The 13,890-nt window shown below is 32.5% G+C and overlaps 1 protein-coding gene across 1 annotated transcript in view; it reads left to right on the top strand.

The window, feature by feature from the left end:
• LOC118193691 (SCY1-like protein 2) overlaps positions 1-13,890 on the top strand; it is a 104,592-nt gene that overhangs the window by 67,600 nt on the left and 23,102 nt on the right. Inside the window, exons 11-12 of the mRNA XM_085815565.1 lie at positions 2,902-3,015; positions 3,119-3,251. Of these exons, the coding sequence (XP_085671691.1) occupies positions 2,902-3,015; positions 3,119-3,251 (247 nt within the window). The remainder of the gene's footprint in view (positions 1-2,901; positions 3,016-3,118; positions 3,252-13,890) is intronic.

The following is a 13,890-nucleotide window of genomic DNA, read 5'->3' as shown; positions in this document are numbered from 1 at the left end:
CAGTTGTAGAACTTTTTTGAGTTCTCATGCATTTAAAGCTGTGAAGATTGACTACTCCTTGGTTTCCTCATCAAAATCTTCACATCCATCACAAAATCATCTATGTTAATGGAAAACTTTGCATCATTTTAGTATTTACCCAATATACCCTGTATGCCTTCACAACATTTCAGATTTCTCCATTGCTGTCTTTTCTGACATATTGATGTTCTTTGCTGAACATTGGAATCCTTGGTAGCAGATGTTTGCTGGATTGAAGTAAACGATTATCTCCATAGAAAATTTTCTCTTAAGTTTAAATGACATAGTTATAAGTGCTGTCAGTTATTCTTTGCTCAAAGTCCCCCCCCCTCCTAAAATTCTGTCGATACATTGTTTAAAATATTATGGAATCATCTCATTTTCAACCTTTTGTGAAAGCTTGAAAATGAGGTGATGCATTAATATTCATCTAACACTACATTGTTCTTTGTTAGAAAATACCCTTTAATTATATTAAAGAGTATTTTATTAAATGAAGAACTTGAAAGCTATTTGAATATGTCTTACATTTCTGAAATATTCTGGAAAATCAAGCGTTTAATTGAAATGTAATAAACCTTTGTTCAATCGAAATGCTGTTGGGAAAGAAAACTTAATCAAGAAACAAGTCCTAAAAATTAGTAATTTTTCTCACTGTTTTATTCTCTAAAGATAAGTACATGTTTTTAATCAAACCAGGCAACCTCCGCATACTGCACATAAGAACAGTAAATTGTTAAATATTGTTTGTGACTTTTTAAAAGCTGGAATATGTGGAGACTACTGGTATATAAATTTCCTTTAACTCCATAGGGAAAGTCAGATTATGTATTCTCAGGAAGATGTATCAGTTTTTTTTATTATGTCAGTTACTTATTACTGCAGTTGCTTTCATTAGCATTAGTATAATCACTGATTTCAAAAGCATAATGACTTTGAAGACTTTTTTTTTTTTTTTTTTTTTTTTTTTGTTTTTGTTCAGTGCTACCTGTATTTATACTGCTTATCAAAATAAAAGGGTAATGTGATAAATATGCTCAATAGTTTCAATTAATATTCAGTACTGTAATTATATTTGTTTATTATTTTCAATTAAATGCAAAACTTGACTTCTGTACATAGATTTTTAGTACATGAAATACACAAATTATGTGACTAAGAATGTGTTGTACAGTGAATGAAGGAATTTGGGTGTGTAGTCGTATTTAAAGTTATTGTGGTTTCTGAGAGTGATCTGAGTTTGTTAGGATTCATTTGCTATGAATCAAAGGCATCATTTAAATGAAGAGCAAAAATGGTGGTGAACTAACTGATAGATGCAAAGGGGCACACAAATGGAGCTTGTTCAAGATCTACTTATTTTATCAGGAACTTTTGAAGCAGTGAATTAGAAGACTACCTGCTCAAGATTGACAACTATATTCAAAGGCTGTTTTCTATCACTGTCATTTCTTGAATAAATCATGGAGCAAGAAGAGTGCTGTTATTAGACCTTCAATCTGCTACAAGATCTTTAACTGTCATTCTATTCTACACAGAAGCTTCGTAAGGTTGGATTTTATGTAAGAAGACCAAGTTGTTTAGTCTGTTTTTTTATATATATAATCACTTGATCTTTCAAAAGGACTTTTTAAAGTGGTGGTGTCATCATGTTTAATTGAACTATATACTGTTATAGAACCAATACTAGGCTTTCTGCTGCCTAGTTCAAACGCAGAGACTTATTTTAACCATGCAGTGTAGTTGCACTCAGTCTGGTGCCTGTTTGCATGCGAGTTCAGATATAGTCTGAATTGTAATTCTAGATATGTTTTGATATGAAGACAGTAAAGCACATGCATTGCCTTCTTCTGTTCATGAAAACTTCCATTTGCACGTAAGTGATGGTTTGGGATGGATTCATCAAAGAGGGCCTTACTGAGCTGCATATCTTTGATAGAGGCTATGTTTACAGATATGTGGTTGAAGTATTGGAACTACAGTTGCAGTTGGTCCAGATTTTTTTTCCCCCTAATACAGACAGTGCTTAGTTACATTAAACATTTCTGCAATCAGAATGTTTGGAAACAGAAGCTATTCTCAAATGGCTTTAGCAACTTATTCATGAGATTTTGTCCCAATTAATAAAGTGTAGAATTCTGCAGGCTGCCACAAATGTCTTCTCTTACCCTCAATAATTAATACACTTTCTGAAGAATGGCATGCAATTCCACAAAACTTGATCAAATGTTTGGTAAATTTTATGAATCAAGATTTTAGGTTTGCTTTTCTATCAGAAGTGACCATGCAGCATATTAAAGAAGGATTTGCTGTGAAACAGGGCAGGCCATTTTTTCCATTATTTTTTAATTTCCATAAATTTGACTTCGGTATTTTGAAATTAATCTACTGATAGACATGAAGTTTTTTGTTGAATTATTCTTTTTTACAAATTGTTTTGTACCATTTTTCACTAAGCCTTTTAATTTTGACAAGCAGTATATACTTCAGTCTTTTAATAGCTGAAATTAATTCTCATTAGTTGATTGGAAAAGTGTTGTCAGAAAAAGTGTTATCAGAAATAGCTTTGTTTGGATAAACATTGTTCTGTTGTATCAGAGGTTGCTTTTTATTTAATATATTTGCATCCGCATTAAATAAAGATATATTTTGGGGAAACTTATATGGATCTTCTCTATAGTTTTGAAACTTCTGTTAATGTTTGTATATATCCTTGTTACATGTATGTAGTTTCTAAAAATGAACAAATGACTTTTTTTTAACTGACCTTATTTAAGTTTTCATTTTGCATGAAATATATTAATTAATATGTGCAATGATTAGTTGCTATTTTTAAAAAATCAATTTGATGAACACTGTTAAATAAGTAATCATCTGTAGGAGCTGTGCTTGAGCATCATACCCAAGTTTGCTAGCCTTATAGAGTATGCAGCTATGAAAAATGCTCTTTTACCCAGGATCAAAAAATTATGCATCAGTACTAGCTATTTATCAGTAAGTTTTGAAAAAAATTTGTATATATACTGCTGACTAAGTATTCACATATGGAATATGCTTTTATGTAGGTGTTACACAGTTTTGTTACCTATTTCATTAGGTTCGAGTAAACTGTCTAGTCTGTTTGGGAAAACTACTTGAACATTTAGATAAATGGCTTGTATTAGATGAAATTTTGCCCTTTTTACCACAGATACCTTCTAAAGAACCTGCTGTTTTAATGGGAATATTAGGTAATGAAGTTTTAATATTGTTTGTAATATATAATAAAAGAATTTTATATTCCTTATATTTTGATTATGTCCTAATTTTATATTCTTTATTTCTGAATGGGTCTAAGATGTCCTTTTTTTTTTAATGTAGCTAAAAATTGAAGTGTCTTAGAATCGCAGATTTTAACCAGTTACTAATTATTATGAAATAAATTCTTTCAGATTACTAATTTAAATAGAAATACAATAAAGCACTGTTTATGCATTTCCGATGTATATATCTTTCGCATTTATATGTCATTTCATCTCTGTTCTAGTTGATACCTATTCTTGTTAATCATGAAATATTTAATTTTTATGATGCATAATTTCAATTATGCAGTACAAAGTCCGGAATCTAGATGTTCAGTATATGGATGATCTAAAATCCAGACCATCAGCATCCGTTTTGTATGTTTTACAGATTGATAGTTTTTTATTGTAAGGTATATATTTTAATTTTATAACAGTTATTTTAATTTAGTGAACCTATCTTATCTTGTGTCATTTCAACATATGACTCCCTACCAGAATGAGTTTTTAGAATTGTGTTGAATGCAAATGAGGAAGAGATAGTATTAAAGGAAAGTTCAATTGACTTTGAAAGAAAGAGAGAGAGTTGGGAATCCTGAGTAGTGTGCACTTGCCTTTGTGCTATGTCTCTGTAAGCTGTTGTTGCACTCAGCCATATTATTACATGTATTTTGATAGTTAGTCAGCTAGTTCAGATTACAGGCCAAGTGGGCTAGAATTGTGTTACCTTCGAATAAATCTCTTAGTTAGTTCTTATTTTCATACTTTTGAGTTTAAGCCCAAGTGGAGGGTTTGCTGTAAGCCTGAAGAAAGGGGCCAACTGTTAGAGCAAATAAAGGGTACTCAACCCTTCTTGAGTTTAAGATCTCTGTCGTTTGAACTAAGCAATAATTCGCTTAACAGTTCACTAGGTTCCTCGACACTTAGTTTAACAGAACAGAAGTGAGCAACTCTATTCATCTGAACTCTCTCCGTACTGAAAATGCATATAAAAAACATATGGAGTCCTTCTTAATTTCACTTCTGCACTGAATAAAATATCTCTATATTGAAGAAACAATCATGCATTTTAACTTGTTATTAAAATCACTAGAAAATGGATAAAGGCAAATGAAGCAAATAAAAGTGTTTACTATAATATTTTCCATATAAAAAAGATTTTGGCTAAAATAAGATAGTTGACAAAGTTAATATTTCTTTATGTACCCTGAAAAATGACTGTTTTGACAAAAAAAAAAAAAAAAAAAAATTAAAGCAGAAGCCTGTGGAAAATTTTTCTTGGGTGCAGATAATTTTTTTTTCTAAAATTTTTCATTCAGGGCAATGCATGCTTCCAGTGAATGGCCATGCTTATTGAGAATGCAAAAGGAATAGCATTGCAACTGAATGTAAATGATGCATTTTATTAGTGGTATGGATGCATAAATTTAAATTGCACTCCATTATCTTATGTCACACCGTAAATGACAAATTCAAAAATAATCTGATTGAATCTGTTTAATAATGATTCAAGAATTTATCAAGTGAAATTCTTGAATGTCATCTAAAAGATATTTCTAACACTGATGAAGCAGCTCTTTTTTTTCACCTTCTACCTGCAAAAACTCTTGAGTTTCTCTTTCCTTACCATATATCTGGGTGGTGTAATTGGAAAGCATGTCTTGGCTGTTAGTCAGAAGATTTGGGGTTTAAATCTTGGTGAGGACAATGTTAAATCTTCATGTTTCCCAGCTTAAAAAATGCTCTGAATTACTTTACAAGTGACACTTAAACTAAAATGCGACGGGTGATAATTTGTCATCCTCAGGACTTTGTGACTGCATTCTGTAAGTGAGAATGAAAGGTATTTTCCCTTCCTTACTGCATGCCTGTATGGTCCAGTTAGAAAGCACATTTGATTAGAGTTGGAAGGTCTGGAGTTCAAATTCCAGCAAGAGCATCATTGATTTTTCATGTTTCTTACTCCGGAATAAATTTAATGACTCTGCAGAAAACAATCAGTGTTATGCAGGGAAAAAAAAAAAGTTTTTTATGTTATAGGGAAATAACAGAAATCCACATATTTTTAAAAATGTAAAATATTTTCATTGTATGATGCAAATAATAAAGCAGCATAACTGAAAATATTTTTACAGAATAGCTCAAGAAAATGTACAAAGTAATGAGAAGACAAAACAATAAAATTTTGCTCTTCGTGGATGAATGTACCAAGCATCTGCAATCAAATTTCTTGAAGAATCCCCCCCCAGAACAAGAATATTGCAGTCTTCAAACTTTGTTGTGATTAAAAGTGTTCTTTAAAGAGGGAGTGATTTAAATCACCTTTCTTTGAACATTTGCAGGAGATACCTAGAGAAAAATTAAACATACTCAAAGCTAAGAATTTGATTTCTCTTGTTTGTATATAAACAAAATCAGAAACATGTTAATATTCTGTTTTGAAAGGAAAATTTAAAAATTCAGTATTAAGTTGCTGAAGGATGTAGAAGAAGAGGCCTGGAATCTCTTGAAAGAAGGCATTATAGGGTGTCCACAAAGTCCCTGAACAACATTACCCTATTATTTTGGCCACCTTGTAAGAGTTAAGTGCTGTAAATTTTTGTGTTGGTATTACACATATGGTGAAGTATTTTCCTAGCAATTTGTTTTGGTTTAAAATACGTATAACCTAATCCGAAATCCTAATGTTGGAAGGGATTTGAAGTGGGACAGTTTGAAAATTTATAATGTGACCTGTGTTTATTTATACCCACTGAGGTGTGTTATTGGAATGTGTGCTAATCTCATTGATGACTATCAAAAGGTCAATTACATTTGCCCAAAGTTGGAGGACCATCAACCAGAAGTCATATTTAAGCAGCGTAATGCTCCATCGTACTGGGCAAACACTGAACTTTTTAACAAAAACTTGGAAAGTGAAACTTGTGAAAGTGGGACCTGTATCAAAAGTATAAGTTGTTCCAATCCCAAACAACAAGCTGTCAAAGTTGTTCAGAGGCTTTGTGGACACTGTATATTTTTGCAGTGTAAACTGTAATGCCAATCTGGTGATGTCAAAATCATGTACAGTTGAAGAACTGGATGAAAATAAATTTTAATTGAATATTTAATGAAGATGAAAAAGAAATGAGTTAATCTCATCGTTTTCAAAATGCAAGACATTGCATTTATTTGCTTAGAAATTTCTTTAATGCCTAGAATCATATAGTGTGTCAGATTGTAGGTTTTTTTATTATTATTATTTTATTTATTTTTTATTATACTCACCAATGTTAAACTCACCACCTTGAATAAAGAATAGCCATTTGGGGCTATTCTTTATTCAAGGTGGACAAATAAAAAGAAAATATAGTTTTTCTTATTTTTATATTATGTATGATACAATTTAAATTCTGGTAGTCTTGAATATGAAATATTTAAAATTTTTTATTATAAATATTTTAAACCAAAAGTGGGATGATAAGATTATATAATAGTCATAATATATAATGGCATTAAAAATTTGCATTTAAAAATACAACTTAAAATTTTGAATGTGTCTTTCTCATTTATTCCTTTTTTAATGGTTCCTTGAAAGTCATATAAACAGTGTTTCATTGTATTGTTGTTAATTCAAAATTAATAGTTAAAAATATGTATTTGTTAAATCTATTTTAGTATGTGGTTTTCTCTGTTTATTTTATTAGAATTAAAATCTTCTCTGTAGATGAGATTGAAATTAAAGGATGCATCCTAGAATTGAAGAAGTGTCTATATGTATAGTTAAATCCTGTTCTTACATTCCTGACTTATAGTGATTTTTGTATCTAACAAGAATAATGTTGTTTTAGTAAATATTAAATCTCTAACAATAAAATTCTGAGGTTCTGAAATTTGCTATATGAAATATATTAAGAAGCTCTCCATTATTTATGTCTTAAGCTAATAAAATTTTCTATTTTGTGCATTTTTCACTTTACTTTATTTATTCATTTATATGTGTGTATGTGTAATTTAGTCACAAATATGTTAGCAGTTTCAACATTTTGCGAGAAACTGATGAAAATCGTAGTATCTGCTCTAGCAGTACATAATTTAATTCCCATTTCTGAAAATGGTCAGAAAAGAAACTGCTTTCAGTTACAGTACAAAGTCTTTAATCCGGACTCGTCGGGACTTTGGCGATTCCAAATTAGGGGTTTTTCCGGATTATAGATCATCAAATTAAATCTGGTAAGTTGGCATGCAGAAATTATAAAATTAAAAATATGAAACCATAATTTATAAAATAAAGAGCAATTATGATGTAAAGGGTATCAAAAAAGTTTAATATTTATTTGTTTACTTTATTAAACATTTCTTTCAATGCAAGTTGTTTAAGTTGCTTCGTTTTATGTGCTAATACTTTCTCTTTAATTCCATAAACAGACATAATTTCTTGTTCAGTTTACAAAGTTCTGCTGTTCAAGTCCTGTAATTGCTGTGCCGAGAATACTGACTAACTTGTCAATCGAAATTTTTTCGTTTTCACTAACCTCTCTATAACTTTCTTCATGCCTTTATCCATTTTTTGCAGCAATTCCACTTATTGTTTGATGGGCATCGAAACATGCTTTTGCTTTGTAGATCCTTTGGCAGCTCCAGAATCGGAAACTCTTTTTGACATAATCGAAAGTTCAAGCTTACTTTTTATAAAATTGCTCTAACAGTCTGCAAAAAGTAATAAGCCATATCCAATTAGAAGATTAAAAAAAGACTCAATCTGCAACATTAATGGAAATAGATAATTAGATAATTTGACCTAGCTTATACCGTCCATCAGTGGCGTAGCTAGGGTGGGGCAAGGGGGGACATGTGTCCCCGGGCGCAGCATTCAGGGGGCACCAATTTGATGTTACGAAATTTTAGAATGAAATGTTTTCCATTCTTGGCACAGAGAAAGGGGTGCAAAATCTTCAGTTGTCCCCGGGCGCTTAAAACTCTAGCTACGCCTCTGCCGTCCGTTATACATTAAACGAGCATGCGTACACATATGCGCATGTGTAAACGCAGTATGCATTTACGCATGCGCAGAAAGTTTGTAGTTTTGAGATCAGGATTATAGATCATTCCGTATTATAGACATCCGGATTAAAGACTTTGTACTGTATCATCTATCGTATTTTTTTTTCATTCTTCTTCCTCCTTCCCCGTAGTCTGAAATTAATTTTGTCACTTTTAGTTTTATTTTTTGAGTTGTTTAGTGTTTAAAATTTGTTTGAATAAACATTAATACTATGAAAAAAAATTTAAAATTTTGCAGATAAAAATTCTTAAGTTGAAATCTTTAAGTAAACTGAACGAAGTCTTTTTCAAAAATGCTTCAATTTTTATCATCTATCTTTCAAAGCATTTTGAAATATAAAGAAAAGAAAATACAGAATACTCTCGATTATCTATGTGTAAGCGGTGGACCAAAGTGTAATATCATCAGTGAAACAACATCATTCTCATCTTCTTATAACTCTTCCTGAGGAAAATGATAATTTAACCGTTTGAGTCTGGTGAAGCGCTATCAAGCTTCACTTGTCGTATGCCAAAAATATGCCGCAGTGCAATATCGCTTCTCTTGTTTTGTATCGAGAATGCAAAGACGCTGCTGTTGGTTAGTATACTTGAAAAAAAAAATTATTGAAATATTCAATTGGTTTCGCATCAGGAGGAGGGGCATGCTTTGGTCCAGGTACTTCAGAAAAAGTATTCGATTCGTTCGAAAAAATTGTATTTGTGGGTGAAAACTCATCAATAATATCGTCATCGGAGGTACTTGCAGTTACTTCATCATCGTCACTGCTATCACTAATAACTCGTAATCTCTTAGAACGAATGATGATGTCACTTCTGCTATCACTTTCGAGGTCATTACTACACTTTTCATTATCACTTCTCATAACATAGTCTCTTTCAAATGAATCAGGACTTGACATGGGTTATTTCGTAATTATCAGTATAACACTTATTAAAAAAATGAAAACAATTTCCAATTCCTATGAAACAACTGCTACTGATATCACTATACCTGCTCTCAATAATTGTGTAAAATATACTAACCAACAGCAGCGTCTTCGCATTCTCGATACAAAACAAGAGCGCTGCGGCGTATTTTTGGCATACAACAAGTGAAGCGCGATAGCGCTTCGCCGGACTCAAATGGTTAATGAAGTTCTGGAAGAAAGTTGACTGTATTAGATGTCGTACAGAATAACAAAATCTCTATCAAAATTAAAACCAATAACACTAGTCCAGTCATAGAGAAAAATTCTTCCTGATATAGAAATTGAAGACTTATCTAATTATGAAGAAGTAGAGTCTATAGCTGAAATTGTACATAAAAAAAATTTAAAATGTCAAATTCGAAAGCTTTAATTGGAAAGCATCAAGGAATGGTTTAATGGCAGTTTGACTGATGTGGGCTTTCAGTGCTTGTGTGGTGGGATATTATGTCAAGTGTCACAAGAACAGAAGAGGTAGAGAGTGGTACTGAAAATGCAAGTGAAAAATATAATGACAATGGCATTAGTCCTGAGACAGCAATGACTGCTTTTAAAAACCTATTGGACTTTATCACCAAGAGATATTATAAAATGGCACTTTGAAAAATACGCAGTGAAATTCAATAAATATTTAACCATTATCAACAAGAGAGAAAAATTAGAAATAAACACCAACAAAATGCATAAAATTGATAGTTTGTATTCTCTGTGTTTTTCAATTATCTGTGACTTTGCTTTTCCCAGCATTAGAGCAGATAATCAAGAGTACACTGCATGTTGAAAAACGTTTTGGTACTCTCTGATTTTTCGAAATCTCCCTTCCCTGAAATGTATTCACAAGACAATCCAATATGTCATCATGGCACTGGTAAATATATTGACATGGCATGTACATCTGCAGGAAATGAACGGCAGCCATTAGTGCTTTTTTGGGGGGGAGGATAAGGAACTGTAATGGGACTGTGGAGTTTGCTAGCTGATGAAAAAATATTTCATTTCTTCAGAAATATAATGTTTTGCCTAACAGTAGAGAACGCAAAAATGTTGCATTCTATGAAGTTGTGCTTCAGAAATGGTCAAATTTCGTAAATTAAAATTTAGGTGCCAATGCCAGATTTATGCACTTCTTTGATTTTTCTTAAATGAAAACAGTTAGCTGTGTACATGGGAAAATAACAGATTGTGGAATGCCAAATTTGTGCAGTCTATGATTTTTTTTAAGTGAAAAGTTTTTTATGACTTTTAGAGTTTCTATGATTTTCTTAAGTTTATGGAAAGAATGATAGTATGTGCAGAATCCTAAGTAGGACAGCAATATTGCGTTTCTGCAATTCTCTAATTAAGTTAAAACAGACTACTGTGTGCATGGAGGAAACAGTGCCAAAAAAAAAAAAAAAAAAAAAAAAGGAAACTGTTTTATTATGGATATTTCTTGCACTTTTAATTTTGGCTGTTGTTTTTTGCATCTTAGGATGGTGAAAAGTTAGTCACCAATGGTTTGCAACTTTTTGGAAGGGGATACAGATAATCAGATATCACCAATATTTTTTAGAATTTTATATTTACACTTTTGTTCACTGTGTTTTCTTCTCTTCTTACTACCAAAATCAATACCTCTTCATATCTTTAATATTTGTTCACACATACAATATTAAACATTAAATCACTAAAACTCCACTACTAATGATTGAAGTATGTACATTAATTATCTTATTATAGAATTATTTCATTTTAATTATCAGCTCCTATGAGCCCTCCTGTACAGTAACCTCTCTCCAGGTCTCTCATCAAAAACCCAACTTTGTGCTCCTCTCAGACTGAGAACTAACTACATTTATGTATTTTGTTTGTTAACGTCAACAGTGTTCAAATTTAAATTATTTGTGGGTAAAGAAATTACATAGTCCAGCTTAGTTAAGGATTTTATATTATTATAATAATTATTTATTATTTATTAATTATTCATTATTTAAAATTAAATATAAAGAACTAATAAAATATATTGGGAATATTTTGGTTACATGAAAACAAGCAGCCACACCAATGCACACCATATAAGGACAACGTGACAACAACAACAACACTGTTGCCAACTAACATTAAGTAAATATTGTGATTGGCACGCATATCTTATTTTTTTTAGCACGCCCTCTTGCCAATCACACTATGTGCAAGATATTTACATACTTCCATAAAAAAAATTAATCACGCTGTGGTTGTACACATTTACAGAAAAACAATGTAGCTGCTATTACATGCTTAAACACTATTGACCTCTACTTATGAATTGTATCATTAAATGAACATGTATTAAGTTATACTAGGAAATGCAATGTTTACATAGAAATAATAAAGAAAAATTAGTATCTAGGCTTATTTCTGGAGTTTTAAGTCAAGTTTCTACACAGTTACAACCATAATGGTTTATGTTCAGTCGCAAACTTCGAAGGAGATAATTTTTACGTGCAAGTCCTGGTATAGTTCATGTCACGTAAAAGTTTTTTCAAGGTCTGCTTAGTTAGGAGATCAGCAAGATTGTCATTGGATGGCACATGATCAAATACAATCACATTTTCTTTCACTAGGTCTCTCAGAAAATTAAATTTAATATCGATGTGCTTACTTCTTTCAGAAGTAACATGTTTCTTGGCTAGGAATATTGCTTCCTGGTTGTCGACTAGCACTTTTTGAGGTGAAGCAGCTAATACACTACAGATTTCCTTGATCAAATTTTTAATCTATAGGATTTCCTTGGCAATGTAACACATTGTCACATACGCTGCTTCTGCCAACGATAAAGCTGTTGTGGGTTGTTTCTTGCTCGACCATGAGATTGCAGCACCCGCGAGTAGCATTATATAACCAATGTAGATTTACGGTCAATTCTGTCACCTCCCCAGTCAGCATCTGAGTAGACTTGAAGTGGCTGACCTGTCTTCTGGAATCTCAACTTTCTGCGTTGTGTTCCCTTTAGGTATCTTAGAATGTGCTTCACACCTCTGCAGTGTTCTTCAGTGTGTTTTTCATTAAATTGGCTCATGTAGGGGGAAGAATAAGCCATGTCTGGGCGAGTACCGCAAGTCAGATAAAGGAGACTTCCTATAGCTTGTCTGTAAGGGATTTCCTTGCTGTTTTCTTTGATTTCCTCCCACTGCTGTTCATCTACCTTCTTATATTTTTTGCTGGGGTCCAATGGTGTGGATGCACATTTTGCTTCAGTCATTTTAAATGTTTCTAGGATCTCTAACACATAAACGATTTGATCTAGTGTGTATGATCCATTTTCTTCTTTGCAAATTTGCTTGGATAAGGTTTGGCTTGCAGGACGTAGGTCCTTGACATTGAACCTTTTCTTGATGCTTTCCTTGAATTCATTTATCTCTGGAATGTTTCCAACTATCAGAAGGTCATCAACATAAACTCCAATTATGATGTTCTTCTCATGACAAAAGTAAATACAAAGGTCTGCACTTAAGTAAATATAAATAAATGTCTGCACTTGATCTTTTCAATCCATACTGGATCAGGAAGTCGTTCAAGCAAGTATTTCAAGCACGTCCTGATTGTCGGAGACCATAAATGCTATTCTTCAGGTGGCAGACAAGGTGTTCTTTCCCTTTCTCAATGCAGCCTTCTGGCTGTGCCATATATATGTCCTCTTTTAGAATTCCATGTTATGCAGCTGTCACATCTATTTTAAGTTAGTTATGCAGCTGTCACATCTATTTGGTGAACCTCTAGCTTTTTCTCGGCTACGGCAAGCAGTAACCTTGTAGATTTAAGTTTGATGGCTGGTGAAAAGGTGTCTTGAAAGTCCACTCCGGGTATTTTCAGATAGCCTTTTGCCACCAATCTGACTTTGAACTTTGCTCGGTTCCCAATCTTGTCTTTTTTCTTAAGAAGCAACCATCTGGATGGTATTACCTTGGCTCCTGGTAGTTTAGTAGTTAGTTTCCATGTTTGAGCTTGAGTGAGGCTCTGAATTTCTTCCTCCATGGCTTTTAACCACGTGCCAGTGTCGGGTGATTTCAGAACATCTTTTATAGTTACTGGGTCCTTTTCTTCAGATTGTTGTATCTCTTGGGCATCGTACAGATAAAAATCTTTGAAACGTTTAGGAATTCTGATTTTTTTTTTTTTTTTTTTTTTTCCACCTCTTTCACTTCCATGGGTAGGATTTCTGGCTGCTGCTTCAACTTCAGGGTCTAGGTTGTTAACAATGTCTTGTATCTGTGTAACTGAATGGCCTTGATCTTCGTAATCTGGAGTATTTTCAAGTTGTAGATCTAGACATCCTTCAGAATTTCAATCGTATCTGTATTTAGACGTTGGGTTTCATCCAAGTCATTTACATCAGGAGTTATGTGATCTAGAGATAAGTCACGAGCTTCTGTCTCAGGTAGGTCAAGGGATATTCTGATTCAAAGTCTTCAATTTTAAGAGTAGCTTCTTCTGCAGGATTGTCACACTTGCTTAGTTTTAAGGGTCATTTTCTTCAAAAATGACATCTCTGCTGACAAAAAAATGTTTCTTCTTCAGGTCATACAATTTGTAGCCCTTAACTCCTTTAGGATAGC

This window comes from Stegodyphus dumicola, chromosome 4 (assembly GCF_044657685.1).
Source record: "Stegodyphus dumicola isolate Sdum_Otavi_A_Nest chromosome 4, ASM4465768v1".
In the NCBI taxonomy this organism is placed as follows: domain Eukaryota; kingdom Metazoa; phylum Arthropoda; class Arachnida; order Araneae; family Eresidae; genus Stegodyphus; species Stegodyphus dumicola.
The sequence above is the reverse complement of the archived record's forward strand: the minus strand, read 5'-3'. Positions and strand labels throughout refer to the sequence as shown.